Source organism: Giraffa tippelskirchi, chromosome 11, assembly GCF_054371585.1.
Source record: "Giraffa tippelskirchi isolate mGirTip1 chromosome 11, T2T-mGirTip1v1.2.pri, whole genome shotgun sequence".
NCBI lineage: Eukaryota > Metazoa > Chordata > Mammalia > Artiodactyla > Giraffidae > Giraffa > Giraffa tippelskirchi.
Window position 1 is genome coordinate 1,376,284 of NC_137285.1, and position 18,607 is coordinate 1,394,890.

General features: G+C 54.7%; 1 protein-coding gene across 4 annotated transcripts in view; it reads left to right on the forward strand.

Annotated features, from left to right (window-relative positions):
- The window catches only part of LOC145526462 (sodium/glucose cotransporter 1-like), a 46,794-nt gene extending 28,690 nt beyond the window's left edge, over positions 1 to 18,104 (forward strand). For 3 of the 4 annotated variants that reach the window (XM_081542098.1, XM_081542100.1, XM_081542099.1), the window contains 7 exons: positions 2,122 to 2,229; positions 3,418 to 3,568; positions 10,090 to 10,258; positions 12,720 to 12,935; positions 14,996 to 15,095; positions 17,139 to 17,413; positions 17,590 to 18,104. In XM_081542098.1, coding sequence (XP_081398224.1) covers positions 2,122 to 2,229; positions 3,418 to 3,568; positions 10,090 to 10,258; positions 12,720 to 12,935; positions 14,996 to 15,095; positions 17,139 to 17,413; positions 17,590 to 17,646 — 1,076 coding nt within the window. In that variant the 3' untranslated portion in view covers positions 17,647 to 18,104. Of the gene's footprint in view, positions 1 to 2,121; positions 2,230 to 3,417; positions 3,569 to 10,089; positions 10,259 to 12,719; positions 12,936 to 14,995; positions 15,096 to 17,138; positions 17,455 to 17,589 lie in introns of those variants that run through there. The other variant, XM_081542101.1, reaches the window with a different exon arrangement.
- Positions 18,105 to 18,607: the final 503 nt, after the last annotated feature.

The following is an 18,607-nucleotide window of genomic DNA, read 5'->3' on the forward strand; positions in this document are numbered from 1 at the left end:
GGCAGCTAGGACCCCCGGTGCCTCTCAGCCAGAAAACCAAAACATGAGACCGAAGCAGGATCATAACACATTCAGTAAAGACTGAAAAAATGATCCACATTAAAAAAAGAAAGTCTGTAGACTATATAAAAAAAGAAAATAGTCCCCTCGCCCGTGCACCCCAGGACCTCAGAGTCCCCTGGGCTTGGCGGCCCTGCCTCCACAGCCCACCTGCACAGCACAGACCTCCCCACCTACTGACAAGGAAGACTGGGTAAAATCCCTCGACTCCTGGCCTTTAGAGGTGGCTGGGGGGCTGGTGGAGGGCGGCAGGATGCAAGAAGAGCCAGCTTCCCCCCCCCCCCGCCTACCCACCAGGTGAATGGAGTTGGTGGATTGCCCTGGGGACTGTACCTGGGGGGGGGAGGCGAGGGGCCTGGGACCACTGGTCCTCAGTCCTAGAAAGAACCAGACTCCGAGATGATATCCACACACCTGGGATTTGAATAAAGCCAGAGGCGCTCAATCATGGCATCTGGTCCCATCACTTCATGGGAAATGGATGCGGAAACAGTGGAAACAGTGTCAGACTCTATTTTGGGGGGGCTCCAAAATCACTGCAGATGGTGATTGCAGCCATGAAATTAAAAGACGCTTACTCCTTGGAAGGAAAGTTATGACCAACCTAGATAGCATATTAAAAAGCAGAGACATTACTTTGCCAACAAAGGTCTGTCTAGTCAAGCCATGGTTTTTCCAGTGGTCATGTATGGATGTGAGAGTTGGACTGTGAAGAAAGCTGAGCGCTGAAGAATTGATGCTTTTGAACTGTGGGGTTGGAGAAGACTCTTGAGAGTCCCTTGGACTGCAAGGAGATCCAACCAGTCCATCCTAAAGGAGATCAGTCCTGGATGTTCATTGGAAGGACTGATGTTGAAGCTGAAACTCCAATACTTTGGCCACCTCATGCAAAGAGTTGACTCATTGGAAAAGACCCTGATTCTGGGAAGGATTGGGGGCAGGAGGAGAAGGGGACGACAGAGGATGAGATGGCTGGATGGCATCACCGACTCGATGGACATGAGTTTGGCTAAACTCCGGGAGTTGGTGATGGACAGGGAGGCCTGGTGTGCTGTGATTCTTGGGGTTGCAGAGTCGAACACGACTGAGCAACTGAACTGAACTGAGAGAGGTGCTCAGCGCAAAAGCTGAGCCTCCACCCGCTTCCTGGGAGAGGGTGACTTTCCAGTAACGAGAAGGCCTCTGGCCTAGATTCTGGGTCTCAGGTGGCCAGAGCTGGGGTTAGGACACCCCCAAATGGTGGATTGTCAGTCTGGTCTGCTGTGGCGGTCATCGTGTTAGTTAGGGCTCTAGATCGAAAATGATGTGCATTTTAGCTCCTTCAAGCTGCTGTTCTCGCAGTCTCTCTGTTGTGAGTTGACCACCAGTGGCACCAGGCTTCCACCCTCCAGCCCAGAAAGCCCCAGAAAGAGTGCTTCCTTTCTGCGCTTGGGCATAAATCCCAGGGGAGTCTCAGCGAGCCCACTTGAGTGGCAGGGACCAGTCCCTGTGGCCCGGGAGAAGGTGTGTCCAGAATGGCCAGGGGCCGGGGGGCCCTTCTCAGACCACACTGAGGGGTCTGGGGACCTGCTCGCCCAGAGGGGTGGGCGCTGGGCAGAGGACAAACTGCCCCTTGATTTTCACATTCTCTCCCGACCTCCCCTGTGAAGCTACTTGCTCTCCGAGTAACCCAGGCCTGCCTGCCTCTTCCTAGTCCACGCTGATACATCGTTTCTGCTTTTCTCTCAGGTGGTAGGTTTTTATCCCTCATTTAAGCTCTTGAAGTCCTATCACTTTCCCTCATTTACTTCCCTTTGTCCACATTTCTTCCCAAATCCTCTGAAATAACAACCCCTGCGAGATGAAGGGAGTAAGGTCAGGAGTGGCCTCCAGTCAGTGTGTGGCTGAGTCATTGTTGCTTTTCTAACACCCGACTGGGTCACCGGAAGGCTTGCTGGGGTCGCAGGGCTGGCTGCGGGTTAAGCAGTGAACTGGCAGAAGCCCCGACCCCCCTGACCTCCACCCCAAGCTCCTGGTGAGCGCGGGTCCCCCGTGCTGATGCGACTGTGTCTCTCTTTGCAGACAGGGTGGCGTGTGTCGTGCCTTCAGAGTGTGAGAAGTACTGCGGCATCCATGCCAGCTGCAGCCCCGTCGCCTACCCCCTGCTGGTGGTGGAGCTGCTGCCCAGCGGTAAGCAGTGGAGCTGCGCCCAGGGCCGGGAGTGGACAGTCCGGAGTGGGGGCCCCAGGGGAGGTGGAGGCTGTGGGAGAGGCCCTCTGCGTCGCTGGAGCCTCGGGGCCTCCTCTTGCTTCCTCACTTGAACTCTCGGGTCTCACTGGCATTTGCACAGAGTAGGGGGTGGCCCTCTGCGTGGGGGGTGGGGGTGGGGGTGGGGGTGGGGGTGGGGGCCCACCCCGCTGAGCCTGTACCCTCCCCAGCCCACCACTGCAGGTGGTTCATGGGGACACAGAGGGGAGTGAGGCGGCATCCTGCTTGCAGGGAGCTCGGGCCAGTGGGACGGCAGAGGGGTGGCTCTCCTCTCACCTGCTTCCCCACCTCCAGAGGAGCTGAGCCAAGAGTATAGGCTTCTTAAATTCCACATTAGCTTTGTGTACCAGCAGGCCAACAACACGGAGACATTCATTCCCCTGAAATATGATGTAGATGGACTCTCACTGAAGGAAGCACCAGCCGCCCCACAGCTCAGGAAGGAGGTTCCCTGGCTTCGCCAGCTGAGCCTTTGTCCGTGCACCGGGGCTGCGGCCCGGGCCATGGGGCACTGGGAGGACTGCCTGGCCTGACCCACGTCCCTGATGAATCCTCGGGGAGGGTGCTGTTGCACGGGCCCTGTTACCCCCCAGGCTCTCCTGACTGCACGAGGGACTCACTCAACACAGTCCCTGCCACTGAGCAGCCCTTCAGGTCAAAAGCTGAGCTTGTTATGTTTATAGCTAGCATTTGTTGAGTACTTGCCCAGTGTTGGGCATTGTCTTCACCTTAACAACAGCCCTGTGTGGGAGGTACTTTTAAACCCACCTTGCAGATGGGAACGGTGAGGCCCAGGAGCTGCGTCACATGCTTCATGGTCTGGTCCTCTGGTTCTCATCTGTTAAAGGGGGACAGCAGTGGTTTCCTTTCCACAGGGCTGCAAGGGGTTGTCAGGCTGATGTCCAAAGTGACCACTCCGGTTATTATACCAGGACCCAGCAGGAGACTGCGAGGCTTGTCGCAGAGCAAGGACAGACGTCATGCGCTGATCCGTCTTAGATGGACTGTCACCCCGAGCAAACTTCAGCGCGTGGGAGCTCCTCAGCAGGCCTCAGGCCCCCCCGGGGCGGCCGGGGCGCTGGAGGCCCAGGCAGTGTCCCTCTCTTGCAGGCGTTCGGGGCTTGGTGGTGTCCGCCCTCTGGGCCTCTCTCATGTCCTCCCTGACTGGTGTTTTCAGCGGTGCCAGCGCCGTGTTCACAACGGACATCTACCCCCGGATCCGGCCGACGGCCTCGCAAAAGGAGCTCATGCTAACAGGAAGGTGAAGCACTCCTCTAACCGCACGGGTCCCTGCCGTCCGTGAGATGATGCCCCCAATAAGTCGTGACGTGACGCGTTTAGGCTCTCAGAACTGACTCACTAGAAAAGACCCTGATGCCGGGAAAGATTGAAGGTGGGAGGAGAAGGGGACGACAGAGGATTAGATGGTTGGATGGCATCACCGACTCAATGGACATGAGTTTGAGCAAACTCCGGGGGTTGGTGATGGACAGGGAGGCCTGGCGTGCTGCGGTTCATGGGGTCACAAAGAGTCGGACACGCCTGAGCGACTGAACTGAGCTGTATACAGAGTTACCATTTTTGTATATGGTATGGTGCTGTTTGGTTTTTGTTGCAGTTTTGCAATGAAGATATATTGCTTTTATAATCACAAAGGAAATTGTTTCTGCTTGGGAGAAAATTAAGTGAGCGCAGTGATAATGAACATAGTTTATTAACATACCCCCAAAGTAGTCCTTGTGAACGAGTGTGTGCTCATTATTCCGGTGTCTCTTTCAGTCCTCAGGACAGCCTTTAAAGGTAAATTTTAGTTCTTGTTCTTACTACACAAATAGGGGATAGTGGCTCAGAAAAGGGAGCTGGTCTGCCTGACCACGTGGTAAGCAGAACTCCTCCATCTCAGGGCTATGCCATCACCCAGGAGGCCACAAATGCTGGGCATAAGACAGGAGTACAGACGTGCAGATAGGGGCCTTGTCACCCTCGCATAGGCTGACCCCCCTCGAGCCCACACACACTGGACTTGGCCTGCGTTGTACCGCGAATGTGCTTCATTCCACGCCTCTTGCTCACTGTCTTACCTGTGTGATCCTTTCAAATTGAGCTTGCTGTGACATTTTGATTAGCATTCCACTCTTTAAAAAGCACCTTTGTGAGAAACTTTGAGAAACAGATACAAGTTTTGTGTAAATTGTTATAGAACATGGGGAGAAAGAGAAGACATATTCATTTTATAAAGCTCAAGATATTGATGCCAAAACCTAACAAGTACAGCACAGAAGAAATGAAAACTAAAGCCTCATCTCACTGTTAAATACCACTGCAAAAATAGTAAATAAAATAGTGGACACAAATCCAACAAAGTACTAAAAGAATGTTAAAAGAATGACATCTCATTGCCAACTGTGATTATTTTCCAGAAGAAAATGTGGTAATATAATTCACCATATTAATAGATCAAAAGAGAAAAATCATATATATCCAGATGATGAAAAAGTATTTCATAAAATAGGTACCTTTAAACCCAGTAAAATATATCTGTATCACCCTAAAAATCAAGTCACGTCTAATGGAGCTAGAAAGAAACAAGGAAAGAATGTCCCTCCTTACCACTGTATTTATACTACCATATGTGTCAAATCAAATATATCATATATATAAAAGTAGACCTTCAGGTGAAGGTAGCAGACAAAGACTTTGAAATAACCATGATTAATAGGTACAAGAAAATAGATGGAAAGATGTATAAAATGGAGGAAAGAATCGGGAATTTTTCCAAAGAATTAGAATTTGTGAAAATGAGAAGGTCTAGAATTGAAAAATGAGTATCTGAAGTTAGGAACTCAATGGTGGGGACTTCCCTGCTGGTCCAGTGGTTAAGGGGAGGCAATGCAGGGGAGGCAGGTTTGATCCCTGGTCAGGGAACTAAGGTCCTACATACCTCAGGGTAACTAAGCCCACGTGCTATGGAAGATCCTACGTTACACAGAGATCCTGTGTGCTGCAACTGAGACCTGATGCAGCCAAATAAATGAGTTAAAAAACAAAGTTGATGGGTTAACAAGTGATTGGCTGAAGCAGAAGACACAGTAAGTGGCTTGAAAATGGGTCAGTCAACAATATCCAAATAAAGCCTGCAGAAGAAAAAGAAGATACACGTGGGACACAGATGAATATAACATATTATGTCATTGGAACTACGTATGTGTAACTGTAGAGGCAATTTTGAAAAGATAACAACCAAGAATGTTCCCAATATCTGGACAACTATCCAGAGATGCAGGAAATTCCACAAATCTCAGGCAGGATAAATACGAAGGAGACCAAACCCAGACCACATGGTAGTGGAACTGCTGGAGATGGAGACAGAAGACTGCTGAAGCCTGGCTTGGAGAACTTTGAGCATTACTTTACTAGCGTGTGAGATGAGTGCAATTGTGCGGTAGTTTGAGCATTCTTTGGCATTGCCTTTCTTTGGGATTGGAATGAAAGCTGACCTTTTCCAGTCCTGTGGCCACTGCTGAGTTTTCCATATTTGCTGGCATATTGAGCGCAGCATTTTCACAGGGTCATCTTTCAGGATTTGAAATAGCTCACCTGGAATTCCATCACCTCCACTAGCTTTGTTCATAGTGATGCTTCCTAAGGCCCACTTGACTTCACACTCCAGGATGTCTGGCTCTAGGTGAGTGATCACACCATCGTGATTATCTGGGTCGTGAAGATCTTTTTTGTACAGTTCTTCTGTGTATTCTTGCCACCTCTTCTTAATACCTTCTGCTTCTGTTAGGTCCATACCATTTCTGTCCTTTATCGAGCCCATCTTTGCATGAAATGTTCCCTTGGTATCTCTAATTTGCTTGAAAAGATCTCTAGTATTTCCCATTCTATTGTTTTCCTCTATTTCTTTGCACTGATCGATGAGGAAGGCTTTCTTATCTCTCCTTGCTATTCTTTGGAACTCTGCATTCAAATGGGTGTATCTTTCCTTTTCTCCTTTGCTTTTCACTTCCCATCTTTTCACAGCTATTTGTAAGGCCTCCTTAGAGAGCATTTTGCTTTTTTGCATTTCTTTTTCTTGGAGATGGTCTTGATTCCTGTCTCCTGTACAGTGTCACGAACCTCCATCCATAGTTCCTCAGGCACTCTGTCTATCAGATCTATTCCCTTAAATCTATCTCTCACTTCCACTGTGTAGTCATAAGGGATTTGATTTAGGTCATACCTGAATGGTCTAGTGGTTTTCCCTACTTTCTTCAATTTAAGTCTGAATTTGGCAATAAGCAGTTCATGATCTGAGCCACGTCATCTCCCGGTCTTGTTTTTGCTGACTGTACAGAGCTTCTCCATCTTTGGCTGCAAAGAATATAATCAATCTGATTTTGGTGTTGACCATCTGGTGATGTCCATGTGTAGAGTCTTCTCTTGTGTTGTTGGACGAGGGTGTTTGCTATGACCAGTGCGTCCTCTTGGCAGAACTCTATTAGCCTTTGCCCTGCTTCATTCTGTATTCCAAGGCCAAATTTGCCCATTATTCCAGGTGTTTCTTGACTTCCTACTTTTGCGTTCCAGTCCCCTATAATGAAAAGGACATCTGTTTTGGGTGTTAGTTCCAGAAGGTCTTGTAGGTCTTCATAGAACTGTTCAACTTCAGCTTCTTCAGCGTTACTGGTCAGGGCATAGACTTGGATTACTGTGATATTGAATGGTTTGCCTTGGTAACGAACAGAGATCATTCTGTCGTTTTTGACATTGCATCCAAGTACTGCCTTTTGGACTCTTTTGTTGACCATGATGGCTACTCCATTTCTTCTAAGGGACTCCTGCTGACATTAGTAGATATAATGGTCATCTGAGTTAAATTCACCCATTCCAGTCCATCTTAGTTCACTGATTCCTAGAATGTCGATGTTCACTCTTGTCATCTCCTGTTTGACCACTTCCAATTTGCCCTGATTCATGGACCTAACATTCCAGGTTCCTATGCAATATTGCTCTTTACAGCATTGGACCTTGCTTCTATCACCAGTCTGTTCACAACGGGGTGTTGTTTTTGCTTTGGCTCCATCCCTTCATTCTTTCTGTAGTTATTTCTCCACTGATCTCCAGTAGCATATAAGGCTATGGTTTTTCCAGTAGTCATGTATGGATGTGAGAGTTGGACTATAAAGAAAGCTGAGTGCCAAATAATTGATGCTTTTGAACTGTGGTGTTGGAGAAGACTCTTGAGAGTCCCTTGGACTGCAAGGAGATCAAACCAGTCAGTCCTAAAGGAAATCAGTCCTGAATATTCATTGGAAGGACTGATGCTGAAGCTGAAAGTCCAATAATTTGTCCACCTGATACGAAGAACTGACTCACTGGAAAAGACCCTGATGCTGGGAAAGCTTGAAGGAGGGAGGAGAAGGGGACGACAGAAGATGAGATGGTTGGATGGCATCACCGACTCGATGGACATGAGGGTGAGTAAGCTCTGAGAGTTGGTGATGAACAGGGAGGCCTGGTGTGCTGCGTCCATGGGGTCGCAAAGAGACACGACTGAGCGACTAATTGAACTAACGGGAACTGTAGTCTGTTTTCAGTGTCTTGAGGAACCTCCATCCTGTTCTCCGTAGTGGCCACACCGATTTACACTCCCGCCCGCAGCCCACACGTGTCCCTTTTCTCCGCACCCGTGCCAGCATGTGTCATCTCTTGTCGCTGTGATAGCAGCTGTTCTAACAGGTGTGAGGTGGTGTCTCATTGTAGCTTTTTGCCTTTCCCTGATTAGTGATGCTGAGCACCGTTTCATGTACCTGTTGGCCATTCGAATATCTTCTTTGGAAAAGTGTTTATCAGGTCCTGTGTCCATTTTTCATTCTGTCATCACTGCTGTTAAAGCTGTCTGCGTTCCCCTTCTTTCCGATCAGAAGCCTCTATAATTCACAGTACTGCTCTGGGTATGTGACGCGTCCTCTTTCCTGGGCTTTCACAAGTTTCTCTTCAGTTTTGGATTTCAGCAGTTTTGTTATGGATGTGCTGGTTGAGTTTTGCTAAAATTTTTAATCTGTAAATTAATGGTTTTCACCAGATCTGGTGGAGAAGGCAATGGCACCCCACTCCAGTACTCTTGCCTGGAAAATCCCATGGACGGAAGAGCCTGGTAGGCTGCAGTCCACGGGGTCGCTAAGAGTCGGACACGACTGAGTGACTTCATTTTCACTTTTCACTCTCATGCATTGGAGAAGGAAATGGCAACCCACTCCAGTGTTCTTGCCTGGAGAATCCCAGGGACGGAGGAGCCTGATGGGCTGCCGTCTATGGGGTCGCACAGAGTCGGACACGACTGAAGCGACTTAGCAGCAGCAGCAGCAGAGCTGGGAAGTTGTTGACCATTATCTCTCTGCATATTTGTCTGCTGCACCCCTCTTCTGCTTACACACATATTAGCCCTTTTGATATTGTCCCACACATCATTGAGGCACTGTTTATTTTTAACAATTTTTTCTCTGTGTTCTTCAGTTTAGATTTTCACCAGTCTCCCTTGAGGATATTGGCTCTTTCTTCTGCCATTTCCAATCTACTGTTAAGGCCAACCTGTGAATTTTTCGTTTCATATTTTGAAATGGAATTCGTTCTGGAGTATTTGTTTGGTTCCTTTTAAAATTTTTTCTAGTATTCCATTTTCTGTCTTGATTTCCCATGTGTTCACTCATAACTATAATTTCCTCTAACTCCTTTAAGATAATTGTAGTAGTTGCTTTGCAGTCCTTGTCTGCTCATTTTAATACCTGAGCCATCTTGGGGTTGATTTCTATTGACCTCTGTTTTCCTTGACTGTAGGTTACATTCTCTTAGTTCTCCCCATGCCTAGAAAAGTTTATTATATACTGAACATTGTAGGTAATAGTAGAAATTCTGGATCATGTTTCTCTGAAGACTATTGGCTTTTGTTCAAGTATGCGGGTAAATTCTTAGCCGATTCCCTTAAACTTATGGAGGCCTGTTTTTTCTTTTAATTCATTAATTTTTTATTGAAGGATAATTGCTTTACAGAATTTTGTTGTTTTCTGTCAAACCTCACCATGAATCAGTCATGGGTATGCATATATCCCCTCCCTGTTGAACCTCCCTCCCCTCTGCCCCCATTCCCCCCTCTAGGCTGACACAGAGGGGCCTGGTTTTTATACTTGGTTAGTGTGACTCTGTCTCAGTCTTCTCTAGTCGTACAGCAAATTCTTAGTCCTGGGACATACTCTCTGATTCCAAGGCATGACTCTCCAGGGGTTTCAGTGAAAAGCCCTAGGTGGTTACCTCTGCAGGTGATGAAATCTTCGGTTAGCCTTTTATGTCTTCCACCAGTTGCCCATTGTGGACTATTGGGCAGTTTTTCCCTGCATGAGCAACCAAGGGCTCAAGGGAAGCCTATACCAATCTTTAAAATCAGGTGCATTACTGTTCCATTTGAAATTTTTAGAAATGTGTTATCTCTCCAGAAATTAACATTTTCCATGTATTGTATATTTTAAGCATGGCCACCTCAAGACACACCCTCCAAATGTGATGCAAATCTACCCACGATCCAGTCCAGAAGTTGAAGGGGTTTTAAGAATCCTCGGGTCCTGTTAGTGTTTAGGGGTATGGCTGTCTCCTCTTCCACAGTTAAGGAATGGGCATCCGAATTTAACCTAAGGAGTAATTAGAACTAGCTCGTAGTTCATGGTTTGCAGATATTTTATGGGCAGGTTAAAAAAAACAACCAAAAACTCACCAAATTGCCGCTGACTTCGGTCTGACTCACAGGTTTTTTGTCATAGTCCTCCTCGCGGTCTCCGTCGCCTGGGTCCCTGCCCTGCAGGTGGCACACAGGGAGCAGCTGTTCGAGTACATGCACACGGTCCTGAGTTACCTGACGCCGCCCGTGGCTGCCGTCTTCCTGCTGGCCGTATTCTGCAAGAGAGTCACCGAGCAGGTGCGTGGCTCAGCGCGGGGGCGGGCCGGCGGCGGCGTCTGTCCTCTGCCCTCCCAAGGCCCTCCACCTCCAGCCGTGCCACGCGCGGGGCAGAGCACGTGGGGCCCTCCTGCACACTTGTCTAGCCACAGGAGGGCCCTCTGCCGCTGCCTCTGCATGAGGATGGTTTCCTGCTCAGAGATGTCCGACGCTCAGGGGAATGTTCAGTCCTGGGCTACTACCACCTTCCCTGCACGAAGACCGTCTCTTCCACCACATGTAAAACTAGATAAAGATCCCAACTAACAGTTTGAGCATTTCACCCATAAGACTGGAAGCATGGTTTGCTAGAATATTTTCACTTTTTAGTTGAGTCACATCCTGACTTGTTCCTCCCGCCTTGCACGAGTTCTGAGCACAGTGCCTCTGTGACCTGGCTGCTGCCTGCCCGCCGGCCCTGGCCTCTCCGAACACAGCCCCCAGGCCCGGCCGCGGTGCTGGCTGCCTGTTCCCTGCCCTTTGTGGGCCCTCTTCTTCCCCACGGACTCTTTGCTTTGCCGTGAGTGTCTTTGTCCACCTCCGTCTGGCTGCTGCTCCCTGCAGGCTCTCGCCCGGTGTTCAGTCCCCCAGGCCAGCCGGCTCGTGCCTGCTGCTCTGATGAGCACGTGGCTGCATGCTCCGTCGCTCAGTCGTGTCTGACTCTTTGTGGCCCCTGTGGACTGTAGCCCACCAGGCTCCTCTCTCCATGGGACTTTCCAGACAAGAATACTGCAGTGGGTTGCCATTTCCTACTCTAGGAGATCTTCCCAACCCAAGGATTAAACCCACATGAGACCTGAGTCTCGTGCATTGGCAGGTGGATTCTTTACCACCAAGCCACGGCTCAGCTCACCAGGACTCAGTTTAGCACCGAGAATAGGGTGAGGGGGCATCTGGGTTCTGGAAACGCTCCTCTCTGTGCTTGCTTGGGAGGGGCGTGGGCAAGAGGAGCAGGCGGTCAGGAGGATCGACCTCCCGCCTCTGAGTCACTCTCGGGGTGTGGGGCCTGCCGCCAAGGGAGACTGGGGAGCTCTCAGCGGCTCTCCGGCCACCCTGGTCCAAGGCTACAGAGTATTACGGCTCCCTTCCTTGGCCTGGAGGACTTCCCCAGGCCCTCTCTCACCCTCATCTGTTCCTTGAGCTTCCCTTTTCTGCACGTCTCCTTCAGTAAACGGGTCCTGTGGACCACCCACTTGGCCTTTGGTTTTAGTTCTTTCTCCAAGACTCTTCCCACACGCTGCATCCTCTGCCTCCTCCAGCATCCAGCCGTACCTGAGACTGGCTCCAAGCCCAAGTCCAAGTCCTCACCCTGAGGAGTGGAATGTCTCAGTGGAAGAGACAGATACATAGTGAGAGTGGAGTAGTGCTGCTTAACAGTAAAGAAGGGGGAAAAGTAAAGAAGTATCACGGAGGTGAGCAGGGCAGAGGCTGGGGACAGGGCCTGGGGCGCAAGGACATTAGCCAAGGTAGTGGGAGAAGATTTCTGCTAAGAAAGTGACCTAGAACCTGAGTCTTGAAGGGTGAGCCAGAACCACCAAGATCTGGGGAGAGACCAAAGCAGAAAGAAGGGCAGGGCAAAGGCCTGGCACACAGGAAGAGGGCACACGTGGTGGCTGGAGTGGACTGACAGGGAGGGCGGAGCCAGGGGAGGTCAGCTGAGCAGCTGAGTCTTGCTTCTCAGGGCGGCCAGGAGAAGCCACAAGTGCTTCCGCAGAGGCAGGGCACTCCCTAGTCCACGCTTCGAAGAGACCACTCGGGCTCCTTGGACTGTGCGAGAGCGGAGGCCAGGGAGGGAGCCCCCTGTGTGAGAGATGGCGGAGGACGGCGACCGAGGCGGTCTCCGTGGAAGTGACAGTGTGACCTGCTGATGGATCGGTGGGAGGGCAGGGTGGAAGGAGAAGGAGCCAGGGATGTCTGCTGAGGTCTGCACCCGAGCGGCCGGGGAGATGGAGGTGCCCCTAGAGCAGCAGGCAAGAGGGAGGTCTGCTCGGACACTGTGTTTGAGATGCGCCTTCATCATCTGACTGAGATGCTGTCTCCAGTATCCCTAAGTTCTCCAGTGGACTTTGTAGAGTGCGCGCCTCTCGGGTCTTTGTTCAGCCCTGGAGGGGTCTTCTCCCAGAACCGAGACGGCTCTGCGAGGGGTCTTTGTTCAGCCCTGGGGGGGTCTTCTCCCGGCACCGAGACGCCTCTGGGAGGGGTCTTTGTTCAGCCCTGGGGGGTCTTCTCCCGGCACCGAGACGGCTCTGGGAGGGGTCTTTGTTCAGCCCTGGGGGGTCTTCTCCCAGCGGCGAGACAGCTCTTCGAGGGGTCTTTGTTCAGCCCTGGGTGGTCTTCTCCCGGCACCGAGACGGCTCTGGGAGCTGCGTGAAGCCCTTGTCATGCGGGTGTAGCCTTGGGACCGAAGGACTCGTCTCACCGGGTCGTGCTCCTCCTCTGTCAGGGTGCCTTCTGGGGGCTGGCCAGCGGCCTTGTGATCGGCTCCTGCCGCATGGTGTCCGAGTTTGCCTATGGGCCCTGGACCTGCTCCATGAACAGGAAGTGCCCCCGGATCATCTGCGGTGTGCATTACCTCTACTTCGCCATGATCCTCTTCACCATCAGCCTCCTCACCGTCCTGGGCATCTCCATGTTCACCGTGCCGATCCCGGACAAACACGTGAGTGCTGCCGTGAGCGTGCTCCGGGCTCAGCCTGCAGCCCACACATCTTGGGAGCAGCTTGGCAGAAAAGTGGCTGAAGGTCCCGCATGTTTGTTTGAAGTGGGAGGGCTGGGGGTCGGGGTGACGGACGGGTCAGAAATAGGCAAGTAACCTCCTTGCCTTAAACACAGAGCTGAACTAAAAGGCTTTCCAACAGTCCTCCAATGAAGTATTAACCGAGAATAAGATGTTTGACTTTTAAAATACAAATTTTCTGTGAAGCGCTGAGATTGCTCACTTTAGTGTGACTTAATATAATCAGGGTCGTCCCAGCTGCCGCCCGCCTGGCCAGCGGGGGTGCGGGTGGGGGTGGGGGACAGTAATGCCCGCAGAGCTGTGGCCAGTGGCCCGCACGCCCTGTTCTCCTTGTCCGGCCACTTGCCCTGCCTGGGAGGAGGTGTCTGCCACTCTAGTTGGAATATAAGATGCTTGGGCTCAGAGAAGTGTGGTCACTTGTCCATGACTCCAAACTAGCCAGCGGCCCTGCTGGGCCTGAGCAGACTCCAGTGTGCCACCTGCATGGGCATGGCCAGGGGCTTGGCAGGACTCCCCAGGGGCTTGGCAGGACTCCCCAGGCACTTGGCAGGACTCCCCAGGGGCTTGGCTGAGTTGGAGGGCAGCAGGGAAGGTCCTGGGTGTCCAGGTGAGAGAGGGGAGGAAGGCGCTCGGAGGGAGGGGGGGCCTGTGAGGCCTGTGCCCTGGGGTCTGGATGAGAGCTGGGGACCGGGAAGATACCTCTCCTCTGGCCGACTTTGCGGCAGTTCCGCTTGATCCGTCCTCTCTCGCACCCAGAGCCCCAGGGACTGGGGCGGAGCAAGTGTGGAGGATGGCCCACAACGCCCCGGACAGCTTGCCCCTCCCGGCGTGCCCCGCCCTGCTCCGGGCACGTGGCGAAGCTCAGGTGCTGGCCTGAGCGCCGCGTCTGCAGCGGCAGCTTGTCTGACTCTGCTGCCGCTCTTGTACTGGCACCTGTTTGGTCTTCCTGTTGGTCGGGCAGCCTCACACCTGAGTGCTTTCCTGCCCAGCAGTGCCGGCGCTCTGGAGGGCGGGGGAGGTGCAGGGGAAGCCGTGCTTCCGGGAGAGGTGGGACGCACTCACGCCCAGGCTCTCTCTGCCCCGCGGCCTGGGCCACAGCGCTCAGCGCATGGTTGAAAAGGCAAATGTGGATGGACAGCATCGTCAGGAAGCCACTCAAAGTGAATGACAGGCGTCTCTTAGTCCTGTCTTAGTCCAAGAAGGCAGGCTGCTTCAGTCCCATCCCTGCCATGATTGGGTGAGTGGGAGGCGTGGTGGTGGGTACCGAGGCCAGTATAATAGATAACAACCTATTCCAGGACAGACTCGGTGGACATGTTCACTTAGTACTGACCCCAGCCCTTAAAAAAAAAAGCCTGGGTTTTGTTACTTCCCAAAGTTTCCACCTGTGTTTTCAGGAAGATAACAGAGTAACAGACCAGAAGGCGGGGGGTCCTGCCTCTCTGCGCCTGCAGACCCCTTGCTGAGTGTGAGCAGCTGAGCCCCGCTGGGGCCAGGCCATCGGGAGCCCAAGAGGAGGCAGCTCAAGCCTCCCCCGGGCTGCATGTGAGCGCTTGTCTCTGACAGCCAGGAGGTTCTTCCGGCAGGAAATCAGCCCCTGGGTCTGCCCCGTGGGCCCGTCCACCAGGAGCAGCAGACCAGGGGTGAGGGGCTGCGTCTCCCAGCCTGGAGGGCACAGCTTCCTGGACCTCAGTCACCAGAAGCCGTGTGCCTCCTACCCGCAGTGTCCAGACCAGGACGCTGAGCTCACCCTTTGCGAGGCCAGAACTGACGCCCAGGGCTCCCAGGCTCCGCGCTCTCCCCAGCACTGACGCCCGGGGCTCCCAGGCTCTACACTCTCCCCACCCCGCCGCTCCCTTCCTCCCCTGTTGGAACTAATGACCACACCTCTTTTCAGCCCCTGGAGGCCCTGGTGCCCAGCTGTGGCACCATAAGCCCTGATGATAGGGCCCTGGTGTGACAGGCCCCCTCTCTCCCTTTAGCTCCACCGCCTCTGTTGGAGTTTGCGGAACAGCCAGGAGGAAAGGGTGGACCTGGACGAAGACACACAGGTGAAGAGCCCTGAACCCCAGGCACAGCCAGGTGAGAAGGAAGCTGGAAGCCAGCGAGGGAGGGGCCTGCTCCCCGCCCCCCACCCAGGGAGGGGCCTGCTCCCCGCCCCCCACCCCGCTGCCTCCACTCCCAGAAGCGATGCCTCTGAGACCTCTCTGGGGTTCTGGGCCAGGACTATGGAGGTGGGAGGCGTCAGCAGGTGCGGGGAGAGGGAAGGGTCTGGTACAAAGTGAGGGCGGAGAAACAGAAGTGTCTGGTGATCTAGAAGTGTCCGTGGTGGGGCGGGAGGCATGCACGGAGCCGCACGGATTACCGTGTGCCTCAGCGGGGGCGGGGGGAAGGGACAGCGAGTCAGGGCACCTCTCACAGCAGTTCAAGCCAGAGGCTCCTGGGAGCGGGCAGGCGTTGTCCACAAGGAGCAGTGGGCAGCTGCCCCTGCGAGGGCGCCAGGGACACAGCTGCGGACACCTGAGTTTCAGTCCCAGCAGGAAGAGTGTCCAGGAGAGGCTTGGGCCGGGGTCTCCAGGAGGCCCAGGGGAAGGCACTCAGCAGTGGGGTCAGAGAGGCGTGTGGGGCCCGGGGAGGGCGCCTGCACCTCCTGAAGCACTGACGCAGGCAGGATAAAGCCTAACGGGATTAGCGCTGAGTCTGCAGTGAGGGGCCAGGGCGGGGGGGTGGGTGGGGCACTGTGGCAGGCATGTCTGGGGCACATCGTCCTGCGGCCCCGCCCCCACTCCTGCCAGGGACCCTCTCCCGACGCCTATAGCCAGGCTGCCCCGGGTCTCCGGAGGGTGCCAGGCTCTCGGGAGTGCTCTCCCTGGGGGACGGGGGAGACTGTCCATCAGGGCCACGTGTGCAGGGCATGTCCTTGGAGCACCTCTCAGCTCCTCCTCTCAGTTGTGGGTAGAAGACCATGATGACCGTGGTGCACACTTACTGCGCACGTGGGATGTGCTGGTCACTGTGTGTGACAGGGGCCATTATTATCCCCAGTTCAGAGATGGGGAGACTGAGGCCCCACCCAGGAAGTGTCTGCCCCAGCTCCGTAGACAGCCCCGCAGTGGTGGAGCTGGGGAGTTTGGGCGCAGGCAGACTGACCCCAGAGCACATGCTCTTGGCCGCTGGCCTGTCCCATCTCCCTTCATATAGCCCTTGGGTTGTGGTCACATGATCGGTCAGCCCCTTTGGGCCCGGTGGCTGACAGCGGCATCCGAGAGACCGGGCCTCTCACTACCGCAGCAGCTCTTTGTCCCTGGGGTCCCCAGCGGCAGCCGCTCCCTCGTGACACAGGCCCCTCCAGCACCGGCTGGTGAGTTCCATGATCCCGGGTGCTGCCTCAGCCTTGGGACACATCTGCCGCGGCCACTGCCCAAGGGGATGAGACGCAGAACAGGTCACCGCCCACCGAGACGTGCTTGGCTGTCTTCAGGGAGGGCACCATTCCCGGCCCATGTGCATGGAGCTGGCCGTGGTGCTGACCTGCGCCGAAGCAGGCCGGAGCGGCCAGTGTGGGCCGCACTTCCAGACACCCGCGGGACAGTTAAGCCCCAGAGGGAGGCGTCTCACTGATTTAGCCCAGAGATACGGATGGAAATTTGCCTATATTTCCTGGGCCTCCCCCCGCTCCTGGAGAAAACACCAATTCCCCTTCCAAGGACCCAGAAGGCCCCTGGGTCAGGCCGTGAGGCTGGGGGTGCTTGGAGAAGACACTCCCAGGGCTGCTAAGCAGAGACAGCAGGGCAGCGGGGCTCTTCCGTCCTCCAAGGAGCAGCCTCTTGCCCTGGACCTGCAGAGCTGGGCTCGCTGTGGGCCCGCAGGGGAGGCCTGCCCTGTGCCAGCCGGGCTGTGGGCTGGCTGAAGTCTCTGCTGGTGCAAGGCGAGCGTGGCCCCCCAGCCCCGCTCTCTGTGCCCCCGCGGCTGGTGGGAGGTGCTCTGCAGCCAGGGCTGAGGCTTGCTGTCCGCACCAGGAGCCGGTCCACTGGGCTCCCTTCAGGGCTCCCCACCAGACGCAAGCCCCTGGGAAGACCCCTCCTGTGCGCCGGCCTTCTGAGTGTGCTGTCCCCTTCATTCCAGACGTGTTCGTGGAGGCCAGGGGCTGCCTCTGGAAGGCCTGGGACGTGTTCTGTGGCCTGGAGTTGCTGCCCAGCCCCAAGCTGGCCCCAGAAGAGGTGGTCGTGCTGGAGACGGAGCAGAGTGGCGTGTCTGAAGGGAGGGCGCATGGTGACGCGGAAGGGGCACAGGAGAGGGCGGCGGCGGAGGGGACGCAGCTCCCCGACGCGCCGGAGGAGGAGTGCCCCCTGTGGAGTGCGGCGCCCGGCCTCTGCGGCTTCCTCCTGCTGTTGCTCACGGTGTTCTGCCACGTCTACTTCTACTAGCGGCCACACGGGGGGCGGGGGGGGGGGTGTAGCGCTCCGGGGCGGCCCACGGACGGGGGCGGGGCCACACCGCCGAGCACGCGCCCTCTGCCAGGGCTGCGGCCGTGGTGAGCACGCCGGTCCTCCGCTCACTGGGTCACCCTCTCCAGGCGGCTCCACTGCGCAGACACTGGCTTTCACCGAAACTCGGGCGTCTTCTCTCTTGATGTCTTGGGGAGCCTTGCTTGTGTTTGCTGTCACCGTTTCCCCGCTGTGCCCACTTCCATTTGCAGGGTTCTTTCCTCCTCTGGAAAGGTACAGCTGCTGGCAAAGATGCCCACCCACAGGGGCTGAGCCCACCACCGCAGGTCACAGCAGGCGCCAGGGTTTCCACGGCCAGGACGGTGGTGGGCTGAGCTGGCCCCTGCCCGAGCACGGGCCTCCCTGCAGCTCAGCTCTGTCTGGCTGCACCCCTCGGGGACAGAGGGAGAGGAAACATCCCTCCTTGCCGAGCTCCGCCTAATCCCTCCCAGTCTGCCTGCTCCTGGGAGTCGAGCCCTGGGCTGGATCCCCTCAGCGGTCAGGTAGAGGCCACTCGGGCTGTGTCTCTGCAGGGGCGCCCTCAGCCACCCGTTCCTCTTTCTTCTTCTCAGACCAGAATAAATGATTCGAGTCGTTAGAAAAAGTCTCAGATACGTCAAAGGGATTTGGGGGAGGCCCACCAGCATTGCAAAAATCACCCTCCGAAGGTGCGGTCAGAACCAGCCCGTCTTCCGCTCGTTTAGTCCATGTCTTGGGTGCCTACTATGTGGTAGCCCTGCGGAAAACCGTCATGGGCAGAACTCATGGTCTCGGGAAGCGGAGTGAATCACTAGTAGTGACGGCCAGCACCAAGTGTGTCCCGCTGTTCCCTGCCCGGGGTTCTCATCACCTTCAAGCCATGGAACCACCGCAGGTGGAAGGACCAGGATCAGCCACACTTCACAGAGAAGGAGACTGAGCTCAGTCAGGACGCCGAGTAAACGGGCCTTCTGCACACATTCGCAATGGCAGGAGCGCCCCGGGGAGGGGGCCTCCCCGACTAAAGCAGGAGGCCAGTGAGCAAGCGGGGTGACAGAGTGACAAGGTGTGGGAGGACAGGGTGGGGCAAGGGTGTGAGCAGGCCCTGGGCGCACAGCTGTGAGGGGC